We start from the raw sequence: 27132 nt of genomic DNA on the forward strand, positions 1-27132 counted from the left end.
CCCCCCTCCCTGGGCGCTCCCCCCTCACCCCAGCCCCGCGCTGGGGCTGCTCAGACAATCTCCCTCTCTTGGGGAATCTCCTCCGCACCGGCAGCTTCCTCGCGCCCGACCCCCCCGGGCACGTCTTCAGCCATAAGCACGGCGGGGGCGGCGGCCAGGACACCCCAGGACCCCCCCCAGCTCCGGGGGGTGGCCACATGCCTTCTCCCCGCCTCAGTTTCCCCACCTGGCCGCCGCATCACAGTCTCATTCCCCGCAGCGCAGCTGCCATAACCAGAGGGTGCCTCCCCCCCAAAACCACCAGGTAATGGCGGGGGGGGGGGGGACAGTTTTAGAGCGTCCCCCCCATCCCACGCAGACCCGAGGAAGAAGGGGAAGGTGCCCGTCCCCCCCGCCAGGGCCTGTCCCCCCTCCCCTGCCCCTGCATGGGACCCCCGGGAGGAGGGGGCCGCACCAGTCGCTTCGCTCTGCACCAATTTCCCCCCGCCCTGGTCACCGCAGCCAAACCGCTTCCCCCACCCAGGGATGGGGACAGAGTGGGGGGCAGCCAGACCCTGCATGGGGGGGGGCTGCTCCTCACCTGCACTCGCTGCCCCCTCCCCGCTGCTGTCACCGCATGTCACCGCACAGTCCTGTAAATACGGCGCCCACCGCCCTCGGTGGGGGGGGTCCCAGTGCTGGGCCTACCCCCCCACTTCGCAGGGAGCTGGCGTGGGGGGGGACAGAGGTGGGGGCCACAGATTTGTTATAATTTCTTTTGTAGAAAGCACCAATTTCCCTGTAACCAGTTTCAGAAACACAAGAGTGCTCGGAAGCGTCTGTGTCTGTGGTGGTGGGGGGACAGGGGACACCAGCACAGGGACGTGGTGCTGGGGGGTGGGGGCTGAGTACCCAAAATCTCCTGGCACCTCTGGGAGGCGGCACCGGAGAAGGGAGAACAGGCGGAGGCGACGTCGGGCACCGCGGCTGCGGGTTTATTCCCACAGCCCGGAATTGTAGCTAAAAAAGGAACAAGAACGCAACTCCCTGCACAAAAACCAGCGTGTGAACCCAGCGCCCGCACTGCCCCAAAACTGGTGGGGAGGGGGCTCGGGAGAACAGGAGGGACGTTTCGGGACAGTCCCAGCCCCAGTCTCTGCTGTCCGCAGCTTCGGCTGCACGAGGGGCTGGGAATAGAGCGGCCAGTGAAGTCCTGACAACCCCAAAGGGGTGACGGAGAAGGGGACACGGGCCGCGGGGGCTCAGGCGAAGATGGTTTCCTCCCGCCGCTTCTTGGTGAGGATGGTGCCGGGTTTGTGCTGCGCATCGGGGTGGTTGGCCAGCTCGGGCGGGCAGGAGGACACGGGGCTCTCCAGGATCGCCTGCTTCAGGTCGTAGAACACGGTGGAATCCTCCTTGGTGAGGAAGGTGATGGCAACTCCGCTCTTCCCCGCTCGGCCCGTCCGCCCGATGCGGTGGATGTAATCTGGAGGGGATCACGGAATTAGAGAAGGGGTTGAGTTGAAGGGACCTTCCGATGTCACCTCACCCACCCCTGCCATGAGCAGGGACATCTGCAGCAGCTCAGGGTGCTCAGAGCCCCGTCCAGCCTGGCCTGGGATGTCTCCAGGGATGCTTCATCCACCACCTCTCTGGCCAACCTGGGCCAGGCTCTCACCACCCTCAGGACAACAATTTCATCCTTAATACCTAGTCTAAATCTCCCCTCCTTTAGTTTTAAACGATCACCCTTTGTCTTATTACAACACGCTCTGCTCTAAAGTCTGTCCCCATCTTTCTCATCGGTCCCTTTTAAGTCCCCAAAGGCCACGCTAAGGTCTCCCCGAACTTCTCTTCTCCAGCTGAACACCCCAACTCTCTCAGCCAAGCTGCTCCACTCATCGATCAGCAGGGTCAGGCAGCTCCAACTCACCCTCGATGTTCTTGGCCATGTCATAGTTGACAACCATGGAGACGTCGTGGATGTCGATCCCGCGACCGGCCACGTCCGTGGCCACCAGGATGTCCTTGGCCCCGGCCTTCAGGTTGGAAAGCGCGAACTCCCGCTGCTCCTGGCCTTTGCCGCCGTGCAGGGTGCAGGCGTTGTACTGCGGGACAAGGGGCGTTAGTGGGGGGCTGAGCCATGTTTTGGGGTCCCCACCCACCAGCCCAGACTCACCCCCATCTTCTCCAGGGATTTTGCCAGCACGTCGCAGCCCTTCTTCTGGTTGACGAAGATGATGATGGGGGGGTCGAAGCCCTGTTCCAGGATGGCCAACAGCTTCTTCCTGTTGTGGGGAGGACAATGGTGCAAGAGGCTGTGGGAACCCCCCTTACTCACCAGAATCCCCTCTCTCAGATCACCCTCGCCCCCAAAATACCCCAGACCACCTGAAAACTCCCCCTCCGCACCTCTTCTCCGACTCCGACATCAGGAAGACCTTCTGCTCCACCCTCTCGTGCGGTTTGCCGGCGGAGCCGATGTAAACCACGGCGGGACGCCGGAGGTAGCTGCGGGCCAGGCGCTCCACCGCCGGCGGCATGGTGGCCGTGAACATGACAGTCTGCGGGAGAACGGGCAGTGAGCGATGTCCCCTGGGGGGCAGGAACGCGGCTGCCACCCCCTCAGCCTGCTCTCCAAAGCCCCACATTGTCCCCTCCCCACCCCTGGCCCACACTCAGCCCTGGGGGAGCACACACAGCGATGTGAGTGACAGAACGAGGGGACAACGGCCTCGAGTTGGGAACAATTTCTTCCCCAAAGTGGCATTGAACAGGCTGCCCAGGGCGGTGCTGGAGTCGCCATCCCTGGAGGGCTGGACAGACGGACATGAGGCTCTCAGGACATGGGGCAGTGCTGGGGTGGGGACGGTTGGACTCAATCTTAATGGTCTTTTCTAATGTAAATGATTCTGCGATTCTCTGATTCTTCCAAACAAAATGGTTCTACGATGTGCCGGGTCTCCCGCCTGCACCCACCTGCCTGTACTTGTGTTTCCCCGACTCAAAGTTGGCCAACATCTTCTCCGGGTCCTCGGCCTCGTCCGTGTCGGGTTTTTGGTTGGTGACGGGCATGTGCTCCAGGATTTTCTGCACGTCGGGCTCGAAGCCCATGTCGATCATTCGATCCGCCTCGTCCAACACCACGTAGGTGCAGCGGCTCAGCACCAGGTACCGGTTCTCCAGCACGTCGATGAGACGCCCCGGTGTGGCGATGACAATCTGGGGGGTGCCAGGAGGGTCAGTGACCACAGCGCGGGGTGAACCCGCTCCCCTCAGGCCCCTGCTGCCCTCCCCAGGAGCTGCCGCTCACCTCGCAGCCCATGCGGAGGCGGAAGCCTTGGTCCTCGCGGGAGATGCCTCCGATCACGGCCACTGTGCGGATACCCAGAGGTTTCCCAAATTTGATGGTTTCCTCCTCTATCTGCTGGGCCAGCTCTCGGGTGGGGGCCAAAATGATGGCGTAGGGACCCTGGTCCGACTCCTCAATCCTGTGGCAGGGCACAGGCGTGTCACCCACAGCGCCACCCCCTCCCCGCAGCGTCCCCCTGCCCCGTGTCGCACCCACCGGTCGATTTTGGGCAGCGTGGTGATCCACACCAGCAGCGGGATCAGGAACGCCGCCGTCTTGCCGCTGCCGGTCTCGGCCACGCCGATGATGTCACGGTTCTGCAGGCCGATGGGGATGGCCTGGCGCTGGATGGGGGTGGGCTCCTGCCGAGGGGAGCGGCACATTTAGGAGCAGAACTTCCCCTCCTCGCCCCCCCAAAGACCTGACCCCACGAGCCGGCCCTTTCCCCTCCATCCAGCCCCCCAGTGCTGTTGGGGTTTGCCGGCAGCAGCCCCCCCGCCCCGTGCCCACCTTGTAGCCACACTTGTCGATGACCTCCAGGATGTGGGGGGGCAGGGACGAGTCCTTCCAGGAGCGGATGGGGTTGGGGATCTTGCCCCCCTTGGTGGTGATGCTGTAATCCTCACGGAAGATGCGCCAGTCCCTGTCCGTCATCTCGTCCAGCTTCTTCTGGGACCAGTGCCGGTCGTCCCAGCGCTGCTTCGCCTCCTTCTTCCGCAGCTTGCGCAGCCGGGCCCTGGGTGGGGGGCGAGGAAGGGGACACGGTTCACCCTGCGTCTCTGGGGAGGCTGGAATTGTCTGTCATCCACCCGAGGGACACACTGCAGTCCAGAGCACCCCCAGCTCTGCACTCCGGCCTGGCAGAGGCAGCATCACCCCAAACGCCCCTCGGCGCCCGCCCAGGTCTCCCATGCGCTCACTCCTCCTGCTCCTTCTCCTCCAGCGTCCGTCTCTTCTCCATCAGGTCCCCGTAGAAACGCGACTGTTCTCGTTTCTGCTGCTTCAGGTCGATCCCGGCGATGAAGCCCCGGCCCAGCAGCTGCACTTGGTGTCGCTCTTTGTACCTGGAGTGTAACAGGAGTGTCGGGGGCAGAACTGGGGCTGCCCCGCACCCCCAGGGACACCCCCAACCCCACGGACACCCCCAGGAACACCCCCAGGGACAGCCCAGCGCTCACAGGGGGTTGTAGTCGATAGAGGTATCTTCCGAGGCGTCCCACTCGAAGACGAACTTGCGGTCGTTCAGGTGCCGCGTACGTCTCCGCTTCTTCACCCCTCCCAGGTAACGCTCCTGTGGGTGGGAAAGGATCACGGGGGAGGAACCCGGACCCCTGGCCCTTCCACTGTCCCCCCAGCCTGGCCCCTGGCTCTACCTTGATGGCGTGGAGCTCTTTGCTCTTGTCCTTCTCCTCTCGGATCTTCTGCCTGCCCTCCTCATCCTCTGTGCCGTTGGTCTCCCGCTCCATGCGCTCGCGGCGCTCCCTGCGCTCGCGCTCCTGCGGGTCTTCTGGGGAACAGGGGAAGGGTCTCAGAGCCAAGTGACCCCCTCTCAGGGCTGGGGGGCGGCTCAGGGGGTCCCACCTTACCCAGCATCTTCCTTCCCATCTCCTGGAACTGTTTCCTCTTCTTCCTCTCCTCCTCCAGCAGCCGCTGCCGCTCCTCCACCTCCTGCTGCCGCCGCCGCAGCGCCTCGGCCTCCCGCTCCGCCTTGGACAGGAACTTGGGCTGGGGGAGCAGAGAGGACGGCTCACATGGTGTCTGGCTCGCTGTTGGAGCTGCCCCAGGATGGGACCCCCCAAAATATCCTCCTGTAGCGCAGGGAGAAGCCTTCTGCTCCTACCTTGGCTTCCGCCTCCTCCTCAGCCTTCTTCTTGGCCAGCAGCTCCTCCAAGGACAGGGGCTGCACCTGCGGACACGGGGCCGGGCCGTGAGCAGCCCCTGGCAGGGACGCTTTGCCTCACCAGAGCGTTTTAACCGCCCCCGGGAGCCGTTCCCAGCCAAGCCCCCTCCTCACCTTCTCCTTCTTCAGGGCGTTCTCCTCCTCCTCCTCCACTTTCCGTGAGTCCCGTTCCTTCCGGGACTTGGAGTCCTTCCCCCTGCTCGGGGATAAGCTTTCCAGAAAAACAAACAGAAATCAGCCACCAAACACAACCCCAGGGTCACCCCATGCCCACAGACCCACCCTAAACAATTTCTCCAGGGAACAGCACTGGGGTGCTTATGGGAGAGCAGGGACAGCCCCAAAAGTGAGGGGGCTCACCTGGACCACTTCCTGTCCTTGTCCCGTCGGTGCCCATCCTTGTCCCGGTCGCGGTCCTTCTTGTTGCGGTCCCGGTCGCGCTCCTTGTGCCGGCGATCCCTGTGGACACGGCAGTCACCGCACGGCCCCTGCCCAACCACCCACACCCCAGCTCCGCGGGGCCATTAGGGACATGTGAGAGTGAGGGAGCTCTTCCTGAACAGGCTGGGGAGCCCCTGGAACACCCCTCACCTCTCTGTTGACTTGGACCGGGAGCGAGACCGCGACCGGCTGCCTCGTCTCCGGTCACGGGACCGGTGCCGCTTCCTGTCCTTAGCGGGGGAACCTTTGCGGTCCCGGTCGCGCTCCCGGTCCCGATCCCGGTCTCTGTCGGGGGAGCGGGAGCGTTTCCTCTCCTCTTTGGTAGGGGACGTGTCCCGGTCCTTCTTGTCTGCCAGTTCTCCGGCCATCTAGGGGGGGAGAGGGTCAGGCAGAGCTGGGGACCGGGGGACCCTGGGAGGGAGCGGGGAGGGTGGCAGGACCGGAGGGACCCGGGGAGAGCTGGGGGAACCCGGGGAAGGCACCAGGAGGCTGTGGAGACCCAGGGAGGGCTGGGAGACCCAGGGGGAGCGCAGGGGGTCACCGGGAGAGAACAGGGAGGGCTGGGAGACCCGGGGGAGCGCAGGGGGTCCCCGGGAGAGAACAGGGAGGGCTGGGAGACCCGGGGGAGCGCAGGGGGTCATCGGGAGAGAACAGGGAGGGCTGGGAGACCCGGGGGGAGCGCAGGGGGTCACCGAGAGAGAACAGGGAGGGCTGGGAGACCCGGGGGAGCGCAGGGGGTCACCGGGAGAGAACAGGGAGGGCTGGGAGACCCGGGGGGAGCGCAGGGGGTCACCGGGAGAGAACAAGGAGGGCTGGGAGACCCTGGGGGAGCGCAGGGGGTCACTGGGAGAGAACAGGGAGGGCTGGGAGACCCGGGGGGAGCGCAGGGGGTCCCGGCAGGGGCTGGGGAACCTGCCGGGGGGAGACCCGGGGGAAGCGCCGGGGAGCTGTGGAGACCGGGGGCGGGAGCGGAGGGGGCTGGAAGACCCGGGGGGAGCGCAGGGGGTCCCCGGGAGAGAACAGGGAGGGCTGGGAGACCCGGGGGGAGCGCAGGGGGTCCCGGCAGGGGCTGGGGAACCTGCCGGGGGGAGACCCGGGGGAAGCGCCGGGGAGCTGTGGAGACCGGGGGCGGGAGCGGAGGGGGCTGGAAGACCCGGGGGGAGCGCAGGCGGTCCCTGGGAGAGAACGGGGAGGGCTGGGAGACCCGGGGGGAGCGCAGAGGATCACTGGGAGAGAACAGGGAGGGCTGGGAGACCCGGGGGGAGCGCAGGGGGTCACCGGGAGAGAACAGGGAGGGCTGGGAGACCCGGGGGGAGCGCAGGGGGTCACTGGGAGAGAACAGGGAGGGCTGGGAGACCTGGGGGAGCGCAGGGGGTCCCGGCAGAGAACAGGGAGGGCTGGGAGACCCGGGGGGAGCGCAGAGGGTCACTAGGAGAGAACGGGAAGGGCTGGGAGACCCGGGGGGAGCGCAGGGGGTCATCGGGAGAGAACAGAGAGGGCTGGGAGACCCGGGGGGAGCGCAGGGGGTCACTGGGAGAGAACGGGAAGGGCTGGGAGAGCCGGGGGGAGCGCAGGGGGGCCTCGGGAGAGAACGGGAAGGGCTGGGAGACCCGGGGGAGCGCAGGGGGTTCCCGGCAGAGAACGGGAAGGGCTGGGAGACCCGGGGGGAGCGCAGGGGGTTCCCGGCAGAGAACGGGAAGGGCTGGGAGAGCCGGCAGGGCGGCGCGGGGTCCCGGGCCGGGCAGCGGGGTGGCTGCGCAGCTCCGGGGAAGGCTGAGGGACCCGGGGAGCCAGGCCTTGCCCTGCGTGCCCGGTGACGCGGTAGCGGGACCCTCCAGCCCCCCAGGGGTCCCCGGGACCTTCCTGCGGGAGAGCCCGGCGGCCCCCGACCCCCTCGGCCCCGGTCCCCGCTCACCGCCGCCCGCAGGCCCGGGCCTCAGCGCCGCCCCGCCATGGCCGCCGCGGGGCACGCCGGGAAACAGCGGCGTACCCGAGCCGGAACTACAACTCCCGGCAGCCTCCGCGCGGCTGCGGGGCCGCAGCTCCGCCGCAACCCGCGGATCCATCCGCCGCGCGGTGCCCCGACCCCGCGCATCCCGAACCCCCGCAGGAACCCCGTATGCCACACCCCCCCCAAGCTGGGGGTTCTAGGCAGATCCCGGGAGTGGAGGAAACCCTTTCATGGTGCCCAGGACCCCCCACCCCAGGGACTTCACCCCCTGTATCACCACCCACGGGTGACAGCACAGGCGGTGTCACCATCACCCTTCCCCACTAGCACTGGTAATACAGGAGAGATCCTAACAACCCCCCTCCTCGGCCCCCCCAAACCCAGCATTCTCCCCTCCCCCAACAGAGGACAAGGCACCTGCTGCATGTGGGGTGATGTTATATTTCTGATAATAAATAAGCTTTTTAATAACACCGACCATGAAACAGAGACAACCCCCAGACAGTCCATAAAACAGCCCCCCCCCGCCCCCCCCCCCTCCCTGCCAGGGTCCCCAGAGCCAAGCAGCAAATGAGGGATGGGGAGGGGGAAATGGGATGAGGCCACAGATGAGCCCCCCCCCCCCCGCCCAGGGTTTGGGGGCTGGGGAGCAACCCCCTTCCTGGGTTCCCCCCGCCCCGATCTCCCCATGGCAGCTCCACAGGGGCTGCCCCCCAGACGGGGGGTGACAGGAGGGCAGCAGACACCCCCTCCTCCTTGTGGGGGGGCTCCAGGGCCCTGTCCAGCCCCCCACCCCATCCTGGGGACTCTAGGGAACCGGCAGCTTTGAGGAGGCAGTGGGGGGGGGTACATTCACGTCCCCCCCCCCTTCACATGACAGAGCAGCTTTTTGCCTTTTCCTTCTTGAAGGTGGAGGAGATGAGCTCGGAGCGGCTGGGCAGGTGCAGGAGTCTCTTGGAGAGGCTGCGGGGGGGGCTGCGGGGGGGCTGCGGGGGGGCCCTGCTGAGGCAGATGCCGGACACGGTCCGGAAGATGCTGTGGACGCTCTTCTCCGAGGTGAAGGCTGAGCACTCCAGGTAGCTTTCGGCTCCCAGCTGCCTGGCAGCCGCGCAGCCCTGAAACCCACCCCACGTCAGGCTGCGGCACCCCAAAAAAACCCCTTGCCCCAACCCCCCCCCGACTCCCCCCCCTCCCCCACCTGCTCGTAGGAGATGGGTGCCTGTTTCTGGTGGGACAGCTCCATCAGGGTGCTCAGGTCTGTCCGCAGGTCTGTCTTGCAGCCGATGAGCAGCACCCGCGTGTTGGGGCAATAATCCAGGATTTCTGTCTTCCACTGCGGGGCGGGGGGAATCACGGAGCTGCACGAGGGGACCCCAAACCGCTGTCCCCCCCCTCCCCGCAGAGGTGCTGCCCCCCCCCCAGCTCTCACCTTCTTGGCCGCGCTGTCCAGGGTCTCGGGGCGGCTGATGTCGAAGCAGAGCAGGACAGCGTCCGAGTCGCTGTAGCAGAGGGGACGCACGTTGTCGTAGTAGGGAGAGCCTGGGAGAAAAGGGGGTGTCATGGCACGGCGCCTCCAAAAAGGGCCCGATCCCCGGGCAGGAGGTGCTTGCAGAGCTGGAGGAGGGGAGGACACAGCTCTAGAGCCCCCCAAAAAGCCACCTCAGCTCCCTACGACCCATTAACATCCCATTGGTCCCTAATGAGGCAGCAGGAAATGGATCCCGTGGTGTTTATATAACAGCTGCCTCCCCATGTTGGGGACCCCCGGCAGCAGCCAGGACGTGGGGGGGGCTCCCACCCCCACAGGCTCCTCGGGGAGCTGGAGCCACCAGCACCGCACTGGGGACCGTGTGGGACATGGTGCCTGGGGGCGCGGGGGCAGTGGGTGCCCCTCTGGGTGTGGGGGTGGCCGGGGTGTCCCCCCCATCACCACCTGCGACCCCCAAGGGCCTCGGAGGGTTTTGTAGCCCAGACGCTCCGTGCGCGGAATAGCAAAGAGGCTGCGCCAGCGCCATCGCCATAGCAACGCGGGGACCGCGGGTGGCGGGGACCCCCCCATGAAGGGGGGGACACTGCAGCACCACGGCAGGGCTGCCCCAGCCCCCCCAGCCCTTGGGGGTGCCCAGGGAGAGGCAATACCAGGATGCTCCATTACCCCTCCCCAATTCTCAGCCCTGCAGGGAGGGTGCGGGGACCCCAGCAGCTCATACCCGACCGGGGGGCTCACACCGGTGTCAGGACCCTCTCCAGGAAGGGGCTCAGCCCTGTGTCCCCCCCAGCCCGTGTCTGTGCCCCCCACAAGGGGCGAGTCCCCAGGGACTCCCTGACAGCCAGGCCCCCCCGTGCCCCCCAGGGATCAAACCACCACCGTGATCCACCCGCAGGTGTCCCCATTGCGGCCACCAAGTGCCAACTGCCTCCCCAGGGCTCCCCAAAGCCCAGGCTTGGCACCCTCGCTGCAGCGCCCCAAGACCCCAAACCACCTTCCCCCAGCAAGCGCCGCCATCACCCCCCACCAGCTGCCCCCGCCCCGCTGCACCCCCGGTACCGGAGGGACCCCCCGCACCCCCGTGCATGCACCACCCCCCGGTACCAGAGGTGTCCCAGAGGCTCAGCTCCACCCGCTGCTCCTCGCTGGCCAGACACGCCGTGTAGTTCTCAAACACGGTGGGCACGTACGTCTGCAACAGCACCGAGAGCGTCAGCGCCCGGTCCCACTGCCGGTCCCCGGTGCCCGGTGCCGCTCCGGCTCACCTCGGGGTAGCAATCCTTGGCCAGCACCTGCAGCATGGCCGTCTTGCCGCACTGCACATCGCCCACCAGCACCAGCTTGCAGCGGGCCGGGGCGGCCGGTACCGGCCTCCGCTCCCGCATGGCGGCGGCGGCGGCGGCGCCGAGCGCGGCCCCTCCCGCCCCGCGCACCCACCGGCCCCGCGCCCGCCGCCGCAGCGCCCTTATATACCCCGCCGGCGCCGAGCCCCGCCCACGGCGGCTCCCGCCCGCCAATCGCCGCGGTGGCTCCAGGCACATCGACCAATGGCGGAGAGGCGAGGGGATCACCAAAGCCCGCCCCTCACGGTGCGAGGCCGTTCCTCCACGCTAGGAGGCGCTTGTCTGTTCGCAGACGGAAGTGCAGCCCTGCTCCCGCCCTGAATCGGAAGTGGCGGTTGCTAGGAGACCGGTGGGACGCCCGCCGCTGGGACGGTGGTGTTGGCGGGCGCGACCGGTACCGGCGGGGCGGGGCGGGACCCCCGTGGGGCGGGAGGTGGCGCCGAGGGGCGGGGGGGACCCCGGAGGGGTGCAGGGACCATGGGGCCTGGGGGTGCCCCAAAGCGGGGGCTGCCTGGGGCCACCCCGGGAGGAGACAGGGGCGGGCGGGGGGGGAAGGGGCCTGGGCCGGACCCCCGCGCGTCCCCCCCGCCCCTCACGCCGTGTGCCCGGGCCCAGCCGCCATGCCAGCGAAACGCCATTCGAAGGCCTCGGTGGCGGGGCAGGACGGGCTCCTGCTGCTGCAGAGCCAAGTGCTGGCCCAGGAGGAGGAGGCCAAGGCCAGGCGGGAGCTGCTCACCCGCTTCCTGAAGGTGCGTGGGGGCCCGGGGGACATGGCAGCGTTTCTCCACACGCCGCCCAGCCCCTGACCCCCTCCCCACCGCGCATTGCCCCCCAGGACAAGTTAGCCAAGGAGCAACACAGCAGCACTCTGAACCTCCACAAGCTCAACACGCAGTGGCAGGCGATTCTGCGGGAGGCCAAGGCCAAGGAGCTGCGCCAGGATGTCGAGATCCTCAGCCAGACCTTTGCACGAGTGATGGACTGCAAGGACAGTGCCATCGAGGTGAGCGTGGGGCTGGTGGGGAGGGGACAGCGCCGGGGCCCACCTGTGAACCCCCCCAAATCCCCACAGTCCCTGGTCACAGACCTGGAGGAGGCAGAGGAGCAGCACGCCCGGGCCCTGTGCAGCCACCTGCACAACGTCGACCGCCTGCTGCAGCTCCAGAGCTGCCGCCTGGCCTGCCTGGAGGAGGGGTACAGCGCCCAGCTGAGCGCCCTGCAGAGCGAGTTTGAGGCTGAGCGGTACGGAGGGGCAGGGACAGCAGTGGCACCCGCTGTCCTGGAACTGAACCCTCTCACGGCGCGGTCGGGAAGGCTACGGATTCCCTCTGTCAGCAGCTCCCCTGTGTTTTCCCCAGCACGGCCATCCTCGAGCAGCACAAGCAAGAGAGCTGCTACCTGCGGGACATGGCGCTGACCGTGGAGCAGAATTACAGCGAGAGCGACCACGAGGCCACGCTGAATTTCCAGAGCGCCCGGGATGACATCAAGAATAAGGCACGGGGAGGATCTGGCAAGGAGCCTTTTGGGGCTGGTGAGCAGAGGACACAATGAGGTTTGGGAGGTGCTGGGTCACCCGCAGCCGTGTCCGTCCCCAGAGCCTGCAGGAGAAGCAGTACTGCCGCCTGCAGCTGAACGGGAAGACAGCGGAGCTCTGGGAGCAGTTCCGACAGGCCATGCAGAGCTTCACAGAGGCCACCGAGCACCAGAAGATCGCTTTTGAGGTGCTGAAGGAGAAGGACCAGAAGAGCTCCAGGGAGATCGAGATGCAGGAGAAGAAGCTGCAAAAGCTCCAGGTCGCAGCAGGTCACGAGGGTGAGCAGGAGAGCAGAGACGCCCCCGTCCCGCTGCTCACATTTCACTTGTCCCCAGGACTTGGTGGCAGCCACCAAGGGCCAGATCATAGCTCACCTCCGGGAGAACGAGGAGCAGAACCAGCACTTGCGGTCAGAGAAGGAACGAGCCCTCCGCCAACTCCAGGAGCTCAAGGGCAAGCTGAACCAGGCCAGGGCTAAGGCCCATGGCAACCTGGCCAGGCTCACCGTGCAGAGCGGTGCAGCCCTGAGCACCCTGCAGCAGGTGGTGGAGAAGGTGAGAGCGGCGGCCCCAGGGCGCGGGGACCACCAGGGGGTCCCTCACTCGCGTTTCCCCCCCAGGGCCAGCGCATCCTGCGACTGGCCGAGATGTGCCGCAAGCTGGAGACAGAGGAGGAGAAGGTGCTGCCCTTCTACCCCTCCTCGCTGTCGGAGGGGGAGCAGCGAGACGCCCAGCAAGTCTTCAAGGAGACACCCACGGAGCCCCTGGCCCAGGTGAGGGGGCATCGCCAGGGTCCTGGATGCTGCTGTGGGGCAGTGAGGGGCAGGATCCAGCCTTGGGGACAGTCTGGCTGCATGTTGGGGACCCCCTGCCCTCCCTCCTGCCTCTCGCCCAGGCCATGCGGGACTATGTGGGGCTGGAGCGGTTCTGGCAATGCTTCAACAAGGTGAAGCTGGAGGAGAAAGCGCTGGAGCGGGAGCGGGCGACCCTGAGGCAGAGGAACCGGCAGCTGCGGGCGCTGCTGCGGCAGTACATGGAGGGGATCTCCGTCAGCCAGGGGGTGCTCGTGGAGCCCAACCCACTCCTCGGAGCCCAACACAAGAGCTGTGGCCCCAGGGACTCGCCCCGCGCCCACAGGGACCTTGCGCAGGGTCACCAGGGTGCCACACGCCCCAACAGCCTGGACCTCGTCCCCAGCTCCAGCGGCAGAGAATCCCCCGTCACGTCCCCTGCTCAGCGCGGCGCTTGGGGACACCACAGAGACCGTGACTGCCCAGAGGCGCCATAAAAGAGCCAAACTGTGCCCAAAAAAGTGCTTCGGGGGTCTTATTTCTGGTAACACTGAGCTTCACCAGGGCAGGCGTGGGTCTGTCACCCCCTGCTCTGTTCGGACACACCAAATCCCCACTGCTAGTGCCGGCAGGGAGCTCGGGGTGTGCACAGCCCCTTCCCACCACACCGGAGCCCGACAGAGCAGACACGGAGGAGACATGGAGCAGACATGGAGCAGACATGGAGGAGCCGCGGATGCTGAGGGAAAAGGGTTTATTTTTTTTTGGCTTTGTTCTTCTTCTCCTCCTTCATCTTCTTCTTGGAGAGCCTGGGGCTGCTCGCCTTGCGGTACAGGTGGCACCCGATGAGCGCCAGCAGCGCCGGCACCAGCCCCAGGCACAGCAGCGGCACCACCTCGTTCACCAGCTTCTGCCAGTAACCAGCCCGGGACAAACCCACCAGTTCCACCTCAAACCGCAGCACCGCGTCACCTGGGGGGCGAGCAGAGCCTGAGTGGGGGCTGCGGGGGCTGTGGGGGGGAGGGACCCCGAGGGCTCACCTGGGATGGTGGGGGGCGAGCCCCGCTTGCCGTAGGCCAGGTGAGGGGGGATGATGGCTCTGCGCTTCTCCCTGCCATGGCGAGAGACTGTTGGTGCCCTGGGGGGCCAGACCCCTGCCAAAAAACGCAGCGGGGATGGGGGGGGGAGCTGCTGACCACCCGCCTTACCCTACACACATGTCCAGCAGACTCTGCTCCAGCCCTGGAGGGAAGAGGGGGGAGAGGGGTGAGCAGGGGCGTCCCGCAGCCCCACCAGATCCCGGTTACCCCCCTGGCCCCATGCTCACCCGGGATGACTTGGCGCTTGCCCAGCTCCACCTGGAGCGGGTCCCGGGTCAGGGAGGTGTCAATGACACGTCCATCCTCCAGACTGCCCTGCGGGGACACAGGCACCGTCCCAGAGCCATCCCTGTGCGGGTCCCAGTGTTGCCCTGGGACTGTCCCATGCTGGTACTGGCACTGCTGTCCCACTGCCACTCTGGTGCTGGTCCCATTGCCCCCCAGGGCCATCCCTGGGTTGATCTCAGTGCCACCCCTGTGCTGACCCTGCTGCCACCCCAGGGACATCCCACCCTGCTCCCAGCGCCGGGACAACGTGTGCTGGTCACAGCGCTGGTCCCAGTGCCAACCCATGCCCACACGGGTCCACCCCCATGCCAGTCCACGTGCCACTCAGGGCCCACCCCTGAGCAGTCACCATGTCACTCCCAGTGCCACCCCCACCTCAGTGCTGTCCCCGTGTCTGTCCCAGTGCCACCCTGGTGCCATCCCCATGCCTGCCCCAGTACCACGCCAGCGCCACCGCGGTGCCACCCCCATGCCCCCCCGGAGCCGCCCCGGTGCCGGCCCAGGGTCCCCCCGCCGGTGGCGGCGCCGCCCCCGCCCCGCCCGGGGAGCGCAGTGCTGACGTGTTCCTCCCGCCGCCCCCCCCGCACCGTGTAGTGGATGTGAACCGTGTCCCCCGGCGCCGACAGCTCCGTGCAGCCCTCGGGGGGGGCCACCTGCAACGGGAGGTCACGGGGAGCCGGGCCGGGGTCCCCCCGTACCCGCCGGTGCCCAGGGATCCCCCGGGCGCTCCGTGGGCCGAACTCCCCTCCCGGACCTCCCGTCCTCCCGGTGCCCCGTGCTCCCCCTGCAGCCCGCTCCTCCCAGTGCCCCCCCGTTCCGTAGCCTGGTTCTCCCCGTGCCACGTGCGCGCCCCCCACCCAGACCGGGCTCCCCGGTGCCCCGCGCCGGGTAAGAGTGTCCCGCCGGTGCCCCCGTCCCCCCGCCCCGCCGGACTCCCCCCGCCCCGCCGGTGCCCCTGGTCCCAGCTCCGCGGCCACGAGGGCCGCCGGGGGTCTCCAGTGCCCGGTGCGCCCCGGTGCCCCCCGCCCCCCCCGGACTCACGAGCGTCTCCAGCCGCAGCCCCCGGGCGCCGCTTTCGGTTTCACTCTCGGCGGCGCGGGCGGGCGGCGGCGGCGGCAGCAGCAGCAGCGCCAGCAGGAGCAGCGCGGCGGGGGACGGCATGGCCGGGCTGGCGGCGGCAGCGGCGGCACCGGGACCGCCCCCCCCGGCCCGGCCCCCGGGTGCTCCCCGGGAACCGCCCCCTGGGCCCGCGGCCCCGCCCCCGCCCGCACCGGGATGCTCCACCGGGACCGGTCGGCGGGACAGACAAACGCGCCGTGGGGGCGGCCGGAGCTGCTCTGAGCCCCAGCGGGGCGGGGGGGACCCGAAACCGGCCGCCCCCGCAGTGGCCGAGGACACGTGTCCGTCCGCGCTCCGGTGCCACCCAGCCCGGGCGGGCACCGGGTGTCCAGCTCCACCGGGGGACAGTCCCGGCGCTCCCGGGCGGAGGCGGCCGCCCCGGCCCACGGCGAGTTAGGGGCCCGAGTTGGGGTTCGCCCCACGGGACTGGCGGGGTGCAGCACCCGCTGTCCCGGCGCCGTCGGGACTCGGTACCAGCAGGCGGCAGCAAAGCCTCGATAAACGGGCACCCACTCGGGCCAGGATCCTTCCCTGGCACCCAGTGGGTGCAGAGCATCCCTTCTGCTGGCGCCCCAGCCCCACTTCCAGCCCCCTCGGCCAGGTGGGACAGGGGAAGTTGAGGTCCCACCAGCAAGAGGCTGGATAGGTGGCCCAAAGCCCCCGTGTCCCTGTGCTTGGGGGGCGACAGCAGCTCCTGGGGCAGGAGGCAGAGGCTGGGAACACAGGGAGCAGCCTCTGGCTCAGGGGGGTCACACATGGGGTGCAGCCCGGCTCCCTCACCCTGTGCTGGCAGAGATGGCCCCGTTGACAGTGGCGGTGGCCACGCTGTCGGCAGTGCCAGCGCAGGCCCTGGTGCAGCTCCCAGACGACGGCATCGGCACGCCGGCCCCACCGGCGCACCCACATACCAGCCCCGGTTGCCGAGAGGTGGGGAAGCCAGGCTGGCGGCTGGGGGCCGGGGTGCTAATGGGATTAGGGCCGCCGGGTCAGCGCCAGGCTGGCCCCCGCCACAAAAAGCCACCGGGCCGGGCGGTGGGAACGCGCCAGTGCCGGCCCTGTGGCTCCCAGCCCACCGGGGAACCCCGGTCACCCCAGCTCCAGACCCCCCCATGCAGGAGGAACCCAGGCATCCGGGCATGCAGCATCACATCTCAGCTCAGTGCCAGCGGCACAGAGGGATTCTGGGGGCCAACAGCCCCCATGCCAGAGGGGACACAGGGATGGGGACAGCAGCGCTGGCTCCAAACAGGACTCAGCCAGTCCCCTGTCCTGTGAGGGGGTGACACCGGGTGGCTGAGCCTTGCTCACGCCCGTCCCAGCACTGGCACCGTCCCCACGCCCCAGCTGGGATTAGCATTAATGGGATTTACCATTTCATCCAATATTCCCCTAAAGATGAGCCTGGGAAGGGGGGGCTCCCCCCTTACCCCCCCACCAGCCCCCCTCACCCCCGCTAAGCTCTTTCTAATTAAATCCAGCCCAGGGCTGTCCATCACCGTCCCCCTCCGCGGGAACCCGTGCCGGGGGGGGCAGCGGAAGAAGAGCCATGGGCCCGTGCTACATAAAACATGTTTAATATCCAAGGGGGGGGCCGGGGGTCACCCACCGTCTCAGGCACGGGGGGGGGGGGGGGGGGCGAGTACACACGTCCCCAGACGGGGCAGAGCCGCAGCGACACGTCACACCAAGCACAGAACGGGGGTATAAATACGGTGCTGGGGGGGTGGGGTACAGTATGGGGCCGTCCGTCCGTCCGTCCGTCCGTGAGGAGCAGGGACATACAATCACTATGCTGGCATGGGGTTGGGGTGCAGGTGGCCGAGGGGGGGCACAGCCAGGGGAACCATGGGAGTCCTGGCAGCCCCGGCCCCCCCACGGGGGTCGTGCTGCAGGGAGAAGACCTGCCCCAGAGTGACATGGGGGGGTTGGGGACGTGTGGGACCCCCGGGGGCACGCAGGGCTGGAAGGGGGTGCTTGGGGTAGGGGGGAGGTGAATGTATGGTCCCAAATGCCCCCTGCGGCCCCGCTGCCCCCACATTTGGTCCAGATGAAGGCGGGGGGGTGCGGGGACATGCATGGGGATGGGGTGCCCTGGCGCGGGCCCCCCAGGCAGGGCAGCACCGAGGTGGCCCCCAGCCCCCGTCCTGCTCCTCGGGGCTCTGCCCCCGCCCCCCAGATACGTTATATAGAGCTATATTCCACACACGCACACACGAGATCCGAGGGGAACTGAGGAGACCCCAAAAAAGGCAAAAAACCCCACAGCAACCGGTGCCAGAGAAAGCAAAACCCAACCGGGGCGGGGAGGGGGCGGCCGGGGGGGGCACTGGCGTGGCCCCGGGGGGGGCCAGGGGCACGGGGGGGCCGGGGCCAGCGGCCACCCGCTCACTTCTTGTTCTTGAGCTGGTTGGCGAGCCAGTCGAGGCCCTCGTAGAGCCCGTCCCCGCTGGTGGCACAGGTGGCCTGGATGTACCAGTTGCGGTGGCGCAGGGAGTGGAGCCCCAGCTTGTCCGTGATCTCCGCCGCGTTCATGGCGTTAGGCAGGTCCTGGGGCGAAGACGGGGGGTGGTCACGCGCCGGCCCTGACGCCATGGGGATGGGCTCTGTCCCACCACGGGGGTGGGCACCAGCCTCGATGCCACGGGGCCGGGCACCGTCCCGGCACAGCAGCCCTGAGGCTACAGGATCTGCCATGGGCACGTGAGACACCAGGCCTGGTGCCACGGGGATGGGCACGGGCCAGGCAGAGGGATGTTAAAGCCCAGCATGGGCACCACCGCGCTGTGGGGGCTGCCACCAGCTCCAATGCCGTGGCTTTGCCACCGAGGGGTTTGACACCAGCCCTGATGCCACGGGGATGGGCACAGCTCTGTGACAGCGGCTGTCAAGATCCTGGCCCCAGCCCCATGGGGACAGGCACAGTCCAGCCAGGGGGACTGTTAAACACCAGCCCTGGTGCCACGGGGACAGGCACGGGCCAGGCAGACGGGTATTAAACCCCAGCATGGGCACCACCGCGCTGTGGGGGCTGCCACCAGCCCCAATGCCGCGGCTTTGCCACCGAGGGGTGTGACACCAGCCCTGATGCCACAGGGATGGGCACAGCTCTGTGACAGCGGCTGTCAAGATCCTGGCCCCAACCCCATGGCGACAGGCACAGTCCAGCCAAGGGGACTGTTAAACACCAGCCCTGGTGCCACAGGGACGGGCACGGGCCAGGCAGAGGGATGTTAAACGCCAGCATGGGCACCATCCTGCTGTGGGGGCTGCCACCAGTCTCAATGGCATGGGGAAGAGCACAGCTCTGCCACCGAGGGGTGTGACACCAGCCCTGATGCCACGGGGATGGGCACAGCTCTGTGACAGCGGCTGTCAAGATCCTGGCCCCAACCCCACGGGGACAGGCACAGTCCAGCCAGGGGGACTGTTAAACACCAGCCCTGGTGCTGTGCGGATGGGCACGGCCCTGCCACGGGGTCGCTAGATCCCAGCCCCGACACCCCAGGGATGGACACGCGCCCACCACAGGCACCCAGAGAGCAGCCCCAACGCCCTGGGGATGGTCCCAGCACCAACACGGGGCCCCCAGCCCCACCTGCTTGTTGGCGAAGACAAGGAGGACGGCGTCCCGCAGTTCGTCCTCCGCCAGCATCCGCATCAGCTCCTCCCGCGCCTCGTTCACCCGCTCCCGGTCGTTGCTGTCCACCACAAAGATCAGCCCTGGGGACAGCGAGCAGGCGCTGCTGGGGGTGCAGGATCCAGCCCGTCCCAGGGACACCCCGCTCCCCGGTGAGCCCCGTCCCCTCCCCGTGTCCCCGGGGGGACCTACCCTGGGTGTTTTGGAAGTAATGCCGCCAGAGGGGCCGGATCTTGTCCTGCCCACCCACGTCCCACACGGTGAAGCTGATGTTCTTGTACTCCACTGTCTCCACGTTGAACCCTGCGAGGAGCAACAGCGGAGGGAAACTGAGGCACATGGAGCCGTGAGCCCCTTTCCAAGGAGCCCTCACGGGGAGGGTCCCCGCCTGGTGCCCCCCCGCCCCGCACACCTATGGTGGGGATGGTGGTGACAATCTCCCCCAGCTTCAGCTTGTAGAGGATGGTGGTCTTCCCAGCGGCATCCAGCCCCACCATCAGGATCCGCATCTCCTTCTTCCCGATCAGGCTCTTCAGCAGGTTCCCGAAGATGTTGCCCATGGTGACAGCGGCGCTGGCTCCGTCCGCAGGCGAGGCCGGATCCTGCGGGGGCACGGGGCAGGGGTGGGGGTGTCCCTGAGAACTGGGGGGCGCTACAGAACTCCAGGGATCTGCTGTGCTACAGGGATTGGGGACTCCCATGTCCTGGGGGGAGGCAGAGCTCACACTCCATGGCGGCTGCCCCTGTGTGCAGCTCCATATGGGGGGGCTGTGCTGACAATGAAGATCCCCCCCCACTGCAGCCTACAAAGGGACAGGATGGGGCTCCACACTGGGGGAAACTAAGGCACAAGTCCCAGCCTTCCTCATGGGGGGGAACACACAGCCGCCCTCCGGCCTGCCCCCCTGCGCCCCCCAGCCTCTGTACAGCCCCCCCGGCCCTGGAGCCTCCCCCATGGGGGGGCCTCGAGCGCCCTCCGCAGCGATCCCGGCCCCCCCTGCACCGCAGCGCGCCCCTCCCGGCCGTGGGCAGCTGCCCGCCCCCGGGCCCCGCCGCAGCCCCTCGGCGCGACGCCCCCCGAATTCACCGCCACCCCCCCGGCCCGCAGCACCGCCCCCGCCGCTCGCACTGCGCCCCTCCGACGCACCGCCCCCCCCCCCCCCGGATTGCAGCGCACCCCCAAATCACCCCCCCCACCAGCTGCACCGCCCCCCCCGCCGCGTCGCCCCCCGCCCCCGCACGCCGCACCGCCCCGCGGCCCCGAAGCCCGCGCCCCTCCCGCTGCACCGCATCACCCCCCCGCTGCGATGCCCCCCTCCGCCCCCGGTGCTCCGCACCCCCAATGCACCATGTGCCCCCAAACCCGCTGCAGCCCCCCCGCGCCGGTGCGGTGCCCCCCCCCCGGGCTGCAGCGCACCCGCCGATGCGCGGTGCCCCTGCCCGCCCCCCCGGTGCAGACCACCCCCGCACCTGGTGCCGGTGCCGGTGGCGCCCCCCGCCCGCAGCTGACTCTGCACCGCTCCCGCCGCCGGAAGCGGAGGCCCGATCGCGCCGATCTCGCGAGAGCGTCCGGTGCCCCCCCCACCCCGCTTCCCGCCCCCCCCTCCGCACCGGGCCCGGGGGCGCGCGCGGGGAACGGGGGGGCGCCGAGCTGGCGGGAGCCGCGAGGCGTTTCCATGGCAGCGGCTGCAGCAATGCGGGGGGGGCTGCACCGGGAGGAGCGAGGGGGTCCCGGTGCCCCCCCGAGCATGAGCACCGCGGGGGCGGCCAGCGCCCCGTTCGGGGGGCTACGGCGGAGCGGGTGGCCTGTGCTGCACGGGGCGGGCAGAGACCCCAATAACCCCACGGGGATCCCAGGGATGCTCCCCCCGCACAGGGACCCCCGCCCTCTCCCGGGCCAGGCTGGAGCCCCCTCGCCCTGGCCCGGTGCGGTACCGGCAGTACCGAGGCCGGCCCGGTGCTCGCGGGCCAGGCAGGGGCTGACAGCAGGCGCGGGGCATTCCCCGGTTTTCTTCCCCTCCCCGGTCCCTCGATCCGCCCAGCTGTCCCGCTGTCCGTCCGTCCACTCCTGCTCGGTGCGGCGGGATGGGACGGGACACGCAGCCCCCCCGCGCCGGGCAGGTAAGGGCGGCCGTCCCGGGGGCACCGGCAGCACCAGCCGGCTCGACGACTGCGGGAACCGTTCTGCGCCGCCAGGCTTCGGCAGAGGGGATGCGGGGGACGGAGGAACCGCCCGGGGCAGCGAGAGGAGCGGGCTGGGGGGAGCTGGGGAGATGGGACCCCTGGGAGGGTCTCGAGATGGAGTGCGGGGGGGCAGTCGTATTTGGGCCCCGCCGGTGGTGGCACGGCCCCGGGCAGGGCCCTCCGACCGCACCCCGGGGCCTCCCCGCGGCCGCTGACCTCAGCCCCGGGAGCCCCGACGGGGCGGCGGCCCGAGGGCGCGGACACCGCCTGGCCCGGCCGGGAACCGGGGCGGGGGGGCGGGACCCGCCGTCCTGGAGCAAACCCCAGGGCGGCTCTGGGCCCCTCCCGGGCCGGGGGAGAAGGCGCGGGGGGTGCCCGGTGCGAGACCCCTCCCTCCCGCCGCCGGCCCGGGCTTTGTCCGTCCTTGAATTGAAATCGTGAGCGGCGGCCCTGGGCCGTGACGGGCGAGCGGGGCTAATCCGGCCCCGCATGACTGGTCCGGGGAAACCGCCGCGGGGGGATTACGCCCCCCGGCCCCGCCACAACGGGGGGCTCAGCTTAGCGCCCCCCCTCCCCCGCCCCGGCCCCGCACCGGGCTGTTCACACCCGCCCGGGCAGGGGACAGCAGGGACAGACCCTCGTCCCCACTGAGACGCGGGCAAACACCATCTGTGCGTCACCGTGTCCCGTCCGTGGGCACGCCAGGCCGCCCCCACTGTCGTCCCCTCCATCCCCTCACGGTCTCCGTCCTTCTCCCCCCGCTCCGTCTCTCACTCTGTCCAACACTCGGTGTCGGCCCGGGCCGGGCGCCCTGGGGCAGGGGGAGGCGTGCGGGGCCGTCCCGCACCCACAGGGGTTGCACACGCCGCGGGCGCCCACGCGCACGTTTGCAGGGGTCCCAGGGTGAGGGGTCGGCGGTCGGGACAACCCGGCCCCGAGTGGCGAGAGGACGTGGCCGCCCCGTCGCGCCGGGTACGGACCGGCACGGGCAGCGGCCGGAACGGGACGGGGATCGGGGACTCCGGAACGGGACGGGGATCGGGGGCTCCGGACCGGCACCGGACACCAGCGCGGCCTCGACGGCCCCGCGCTCGGGGACCTATACCTACCCTTCCCAAACTCGGAGTCCCGGGACGGCGTCCCCGGGCTGTCCCGGGGCTGTGGTCCCCGGTGAGCCCCGGGCTGTCCCGGGACTCTGCCCCTCCCGTGCGCCTGGGGCTATCCCGGGAGATCGCGTCACTCCACTCCCCCGTGCGCCCGGGGCTGTCCCGGGAGATCCCGGGCTATCCCAGGCCCCCGCTCCCTCCGTGCGCCCGGAGCTGTCCCGGGGAGTCCCGGGCTATTCCGGGACCTGCTCCTCCGTGCGTCGGGAGCTGTCCCGGCCGTGCTGGCCTCTCCCCGCCGGTGCCGGTAGAGCGTGTGCGCGGAGCGGTGGCGCCGGGCAGGGGGGAGTCGGGGGCGGCAGCCGGGCCCCCCCGGTCGCGCTCTGGGCACGGGGCGCAGCCACCCGCCGGGCTAATCCGGGCCGTGACGGACAGGCCCGGCGCCGCCGCTCCCGCCGCCCCATAAGAGGTGCCGCGGCTCCGCCGCTCCCCATTGTTAGGGCGAGGACGCGGGGAGGCCCCGCTCGGCGGGACCGGCCCATGGGGACCCTCCGCACCGCCCCTATAAGAGGGAAGGGGCTGGAAGATGCTCCCGGGTGCTGAGCGCTGCGCACCCGCCGCGCCGAGCCGAGTCCAGCCCCGCCGCCTCCCCGGGGAGCCCCCGGGAGCCGTGCACCGGCCACCGAGTATCGGCACCGGGCAGCGGGCACGGAGCAGGGGCACCGGGTACGGCGCCCGCACCGCCGAGCACCGGCATCGGGCGCCGGGCGCCGCGCACGGATCCTCCGACGCCGCGCCCCGGGGATCGGGCAGGGAGCGACGGGCACCGCACTCCCGACGCCGTGTCGCGGGCACCGGGCACCGGCTGCAGCCTGTTGCCGGTGTCGGTGCCGGCCCACCCGCCCGTAGCTCCCCGCGGCCGCCCTCAGCGCAGCCGCCCGCCCTGCCCGCGCCCCGCGCGTCCGGAAACACGCGTGGATGTAGCGGCCGGGCCGGGGGCTCCGCGGCACCATAAATACCCCGGCGGCCGCTCGCCCGCGCACTCTGCCGGGGCCTCCCGGTGCCGGAGCCATGCGAGCCGCCGCGCTGGGGCTGGCGCTCCGGGCGCTCTGGGCTCTGGCCCTCTCCTCCCTCTCCAACACGCTGGCGGTGAACAACAGCGGGCGGTGGTGGTGAGTCCGCCGGCACCGGGACGGGGGGTCGGAACGGGGCTGGCACCGGCACGGCAGCGGCTGCCCCGTATCCAAGGATGGGGAGCGCAGGTGTGACCCGGGCAGGGGGACACGGGGCTGTGTCCCCTGGGTGTGATCCGGCTGCGGGGGATGCCCGGGGAGGAGGATGCTCTGGCAGTGGAGCCGGGTCAGGCCCCCCCGGTGCGGTCGAGGTGGGGAGCGGGCTGCCGAGGACTCCTCCCCGGTGATCACCGTCCTGCCTGTGCCGCAGGGGCATCATCAACGTGGCCTCATCCACCAACCTGCTGACGGACTCCAAGAACGTGCAGCTGGTGCTGGACCCCAGCCTGCAGCTGCTGAGCCGCAAGCAGCGCAAGCTGATCCGCCAGAACCCCGGCATCCTGCACAGCGTCAGCTCCGGCCTCCAGACCGCCATCAAGGAGTGCAAGTGGCAGTTCCGCAACCGCCGCTGGAACTGCCCCACCTCCCAGGGCCCAAACATCTTCGGCAAAATTGTCAACCGGGGTGAGGCTGCTGGGTGGTGGGAGGTGGCCGGGGGCTCCCCAGACCCCCTCGGTGGCACCCCTGAGCCGAGATGCTTGGCAAAGCACGCCTGGTTCACCGCGTGGCATCACCAGCCTGCAGCCCATCACCAGCCCAGCGCGGCTGGTGGGGGTGCTGGTGGGTGCCCATCCCGGCAGCACCCTGAGGCTCTGCTCCCCTCCACAGGCTGCAGAGAGACAGCGTTCATCTTTGCCATCACCAGCGCCGGTGTGACGCACTCGGTGGCCCGGTCCTGCTCGGAGGGCTCCATCGAGTCCTGCACCTGCGACTACCGACGCCGTGGCCCTGGGGGGCCCGACTGGCACTGGGGGGGCTGCAGTGACAACATCGATTTTGGGCGCCTCTTTGGGAGGGAGTTTGTGGACTCCAGCGAGAAGGGCCGTGACCTGCGCTTCCTCATGAACCTGCACAACAACGAGGCCGGGCGCATGGTAAGGGCATGGGGGGCTGCGGGCAACGCTGCGGGGGGACAGAGATAGGCATGGCCACAGAGCCCCCCAGCTTGTCCCTGTGCTTGGGTTTGGGAACCATCTGAGATGTGTTTGGGTAGGCTGAGCATGATGTGGTACCATGGGGAAGCGGGGTGCATGGTGGTCCCTGGGGGGGTCCCAGGCTGCTCATGGCACTGGTCCTTTCCCCCCCTTGCAGACGGTCTTCTCAGAGATGCGCCAGGAGTGCAAGTGCCACGGGATGTCGGGTTCCTGCACCGTCCGCACGTGTTGGATGCGGCTGCCCACCTTCCGCGCCGTGGGCGACGTCCTGAAGGACCGTTTCGACGGCGCCTCCCGCGTTATCTACGGCAACAAGGGCAGCAACCGGGCGTCGCGCGTGGAGCTGCATCACCTGGAGCCCGAGAACCCGGCCCACAAACCCCCCTCGCCCCACGACCTTGTCTACTTCGAGAAGTCACCCAATTTCTGCACGTACAGCGGGAAAACGGGGACGGCGGGCACGGCCGGGCGCTTCTGCAACAGCTCCTCGCCGGGGCTGGACGGGTGCGAGCTGCTGTGCTGCGGGCGCGGGTACCGCACACGCACCCAGCGCGTCACCGAGCGCTGCAACTGCACCTTCCACTGGTGCTGCCACGTCAGCTGCCTCAACTGCACCAACACGCAGGTGCTGCACGAGTGCCTGTGAGCCCCCCGGACCACCCTGCCCAGCCCCGGAGGGGGTCTGCGCCACCCCCCGTGATGGGTGTCCCGGCTGGATTGAAGGCGCCCATGGGTGGGCATGTGGCTGCACCCTGGGGACCCCCCGTCCTGTCACGGGCAGAGCGGCTGCCCCGGGGTCAGTAGCCAGCCTGGGTGGGCTTGGTGCCACGCACCTTCCCGGCCACCCCTCGGCTGCACGGGGTCCCCTTGTCACTGTAAATAACATATTTATTGTGGATGGTTTGATGCCATCCCCCCCCCAGCCCCCACTTCACTGGCCCCAGGCCCTGTTTTTTTATAATTAAAGATAATAATAATAATTAATAATAATAATGCTTTGTTACAGGTTTCACTGATAGCCTTTAGAGAAGAATAAAGGATATATTTTTATCAGTCCTGACCTGATTCATTTCTGGGGGGCCGGGGAAGGGAGGGGACAAGTTGTGGGGGAGGAAGTGTCCCCCAAACCTTGGGGGTGGGCAGCCGGTCCTCGCTGCCCTCAGCCATCAACTCTGTCCATCTGTCCATCACCTCTCCATCCACTCACCTCCTCATTCTGTGTCCTCCAGCCGTCTGTCTGTCCACCCTACTCCCTTCCTCTGCCCTCCCCTCCGACATCCCCTCCCCACAGACCCCCTTCTTTCTCCCGTCGTACCCATCTCCAGCGCAGCCGTCGGGGTGTCTATCCCCACGGCCGGGGCGCCCATCACCATGGCACCTAGGCTGCAGCATCCCCGGCGCTGGAATTCGCCGGAGCGGCGGGGCTGGTGCCGCCGGGGCCGGGCGCTGGGAGCGGCCACGGGAGGTACAAGACGGCAGACAGGGAATGAGCATCGTCCATCACCGCTCCTGGCCGGGGCTGACGGCTCCCCTCGGCTCTGGGGGAGGAGGGGGGCCGGGGAGGGCACCGAGGTTACTGGGGCAGGGGCCGGGACTGGCCACCGGCCCCACACGCAGCCCCACACCCTTGCATGGGATCTGGTTGCAGCTCGGAAAAGGCCGTGGCGAAGGTGGGGGTGCAGCTCTGCAGCTGGCACGGGTGTCCCCTGGGATGGGCATCCTGTGGGGAGGGCATCCCCCCGAGGAGGACATCCCCTTGGGATGGGCATCCCACCATAGTGGGCATCCCCCTGGGAAGGCCGTCCCTTTGGGTCAGGCATCCCCCAGGAAGGGCATCCGCCCAGGACTGACATCCCTTTGGGTCGGGTATCCCCCCGGCGTGGGCATCCCCTTGGGTCGGGCATCCCCCAGGAAGGGCATCCCCCCGGGACAGACATCCCCTTGGGTCGGGCAACCCACCGGCATGGGCATCCCCCCGGGACAGACATCCCCTTGGGTCGGGCAACCCACCGAGGTGGGCATCCCCTCGGGTCGGGCATCCCACCAGGAAGGGCATCCCCCCGGGACAGCCTTTGGCTCGGGTATCCCCCCGGCATGAGCATCCCCTTGGGTCGGCCATCCCACCGGGACAGACATCCCCTTGGGTCGGGCATCCCACCGGGGTGGGCATCCCCCTGGGGTGGGCAGGGCCCGTGTACACCCCCTGCACTGTAACCCCACACCTTGGGGTCGCTACAAGGCGAAGCAACGGGCTGCAACCCCCGGCCCCACGTCCGGCATGTGGCAAACCGCGGGGCCCCGGTGCCATCCAGCCGCGGTGAGCACGCAGGACCCCGCCCGGGGACCCCCGGGGGTCCCTACAGCCCGGGCCGCCCGGCGGCCGGAGCCGGGAACCTCACGGGGCCCCTGGGGATCCGCAGCATCAAAGGCTGCGGGATGACGCTGCCGCTGCTCAAAATATCCCCCACGGCCGATAGTGGAAAAGTTGATGTTTAGACCCAGAGGAGGAGAGGGGGGGAGGAGAAAAAAAACCCGGGGCCCCCCGCTGTCTGTGCCAAGGTAAAAACACAGCCTGGCGTGGCGAAATAAAGAAATGCGAGGAAAAATGACTGGAAAGGAACACAGCCCGAAATAACCCTCCGAGCATCTCCCGCCTGCCGGGAGTTATCTGCCTGCTAAATTCTGCACACGC

The 27132-nt window shown here is 69.0% G+C and overlaps 6 protein-coding genes across 10 annotated transcripts; 2 read left to right on the forward strand and 4 right to left on the reverse strand.

Annotated features, from left to right (window-relative positions):
* Nucleotides 1–953: 953 nt before the first annotated feature.
* DDX23 (DEAD-box helicase 23) lies at nucleotides 954–7656 on the reverse strand. Of its 3 annotated transcripts, none has more exons than XM_080360525.1 (17): nucleotides 7588–7656; nucleotides 5823–6040; nucleotides 5592–5690; nucleotides 5346–5442; nucleotides 5172–5237; nucleotides 4918–5056; nucleotides 4705–4835; nucleotides 4510–4622; nucleotides 4252–4395; nucleotides 3842–4067; nucleotides 3548–3693; nucleotides 3293–3470; nucleotides 2959–3201; nucleotides 2392–2543; nucleotides 2159–2267; nucleotides 1913–2087; nucleotides 954–1465 (listed from the first exon to the last, which is right to left on the reverse strand). In XM_080360525.1, the coding sequence occupies exons 2-17, from the start codon at nucleotides 6038–6040 to the stop codon at nucleotides 1242–1244; spliced, it is 2460 nt and encodes an 819-aa protein (XP_080216651.1). In that variant the 5' UTR covers nucleotides 7588–7656; the 3' UTR covers nucleotides 954–1241. The 3 variants fall into 3 exon arrangements, with proteins under 3 accessions (XP_080216651.1, XP_080216649.1, XP_080216650.1); XM_080360523.1 differs by having other exon boundaries at nucleotides 4705–4838; XM_080360524.1 differs by lacking the exon at nucleotides 7588–7656 and adding an exon at nucleotides 7474–7519 and having other exon boundaries at nucleotides 4705–4838.
* Nucleotides 7657–8280: 624 nt separating this feature from the next.
* On the reverse strand, nucleotides 8281–10548 carry RND1 (Rho family GTPase 1). Its single transcript, XM_080360532.1, has 5 exons — nucleotides 10378–10548; nucleotides 10217–10304; nucleotides 9053–9162; nucleotides 8822–8956; nucleotides 8281–8738 (listed from the first exon to the last, which is right to left on the reverse strand). Exons 1-5 carry the CDS (start codon nucleotides 10495–10497, stop codon nucleotides 8493–8495), a joined length of 699 nt encoding a protein of 232 aa, XP_080216658.1. The 5' UTR covers nucleotides 10498–10548; the 3' UTR covers nucleotides 8281–8492.
* A 111-nt stretch (nucleotides 10549–10659) lies between these two features.
* On the forward strand, nucleotides 10660–13405 carry DRC2 (dynein regulatory complex subunit 2; the record flags this gene model as incomplete). The annotated part of the gene is given in 11 exon segments (XM_080360578.1): nucleotides 10660–10670; nucleotides 10748–11204; nucleotides 11291–11458; nucleotides 11528–11697; nucleotides 11814–11952; nucleotides 12054–12251; nucleotides 12328–12546; nucleotides 12612–12764; nucleotides 12887–13123; nucleotides 13125–13256; nucleotides 13352–13405. Coding segments are annotated over 11 exon segments (1938 nt in total).
* A 131-nt stretch (nucleotides 13406–13536) lies between these two features.
* Nucleotides 13537–15331, reverse strand: FKBP11 (FKBP prolyl isomerase 11; the record flags this gene model as incomplete). 2 transcript variants are annotated; one of them, XM_080360599.1, is made up of 6 exons in its annotated part: nucleotides 13537–13754; nucleotides 13823–13893; nucleotides 13991–14024; nucleotides 14110–14197; nucleotides 14758–14823; nucleotides 15212–15331. In XM_080360599.1, the coding sequence occupies 6 exons, from the start codon at nucleotides 15329–15331 to the stop codon at nucleotides 13537–13539; spliced, it is 597 nt and encodes a 198-aa protein (XP_080216725.1). The 2 variants fall into 2 exon arrangements, with proteins under 2 accessions (XP_080216725.1, XP_080216726.1); XM_080360600.1 differs by lacking the exon at nucleotides 15212–15331 and having other exon boundaries at nucleotides 14110–14192; nucleotides 14758–14796.
* Nucleotides 15332–17012: 1681 nt separating this feature from the next.
* On the reverse strand, nucleotides 17013–19486 carry ARF3 (ARF GTPase 3; the record flags this gene model as incomplete). Of its 2 annotated transcripts, XM_080360611.1 has the most annotated exons (4): nucleotides 17013–17836; nucleotides 18885–19009; nucleotides 19119–19229; nucleotides 19339–19486. In XM_080360611.1, 4 exons carry the CDS (start codon nucleotides 19484–19486, stop codon nucleotides 17675–17677), a joined length of 546 nt encoding a protein of 181 aa, XP_080216737.1. In that variant the 3' UTR covers nucleotides 17013–17674. The 2 variants fall into 2 exon arrangements, with proteins under 2 accessions (XP_080216737.1, XP_080216738.1); XM_080360612.1 differs by lacking the exon at nucleotides 19119–19229.
* A 3798-nt stretch (nucleotides 19487–23284) lies between these two features.
* WNT1 (Wnt family member 1) lies at nucleotides 23285–25086 on the forward strand (the record flags this gene model as incomplete). Its single annotated transcript, XM_080360635.1, has 4 exons — nucleotides 23285–23385; nucleotides 23657–23910; nucleotides 24115–24380; nucleotides 24598–25086. The coding sequence occupies 4 exons, from the start codon at nucleotides 23285–23287 to the stop codon at nucleotides 25084–25086; spliced, it is 1110 nt and encodes a 369-aa protein (XP_080216761.1).
* Between the last annotated feature and the right edge of the window lie 2046 nt (nucleotides 25087–27132).

Source organism: Nesoenas mayeri (genome assembly GCF_963082525.1).
Source record: "Nesoenas mayeri genome assembly, chromosome: 28".
Classification (NCBI taxonomy): domain Eukaryota; kingdom Metazoa; phylum Chordata; class Aves; order Columbiformes; family Columbidae; genus Nesoenas; species Nesoenas mayeri.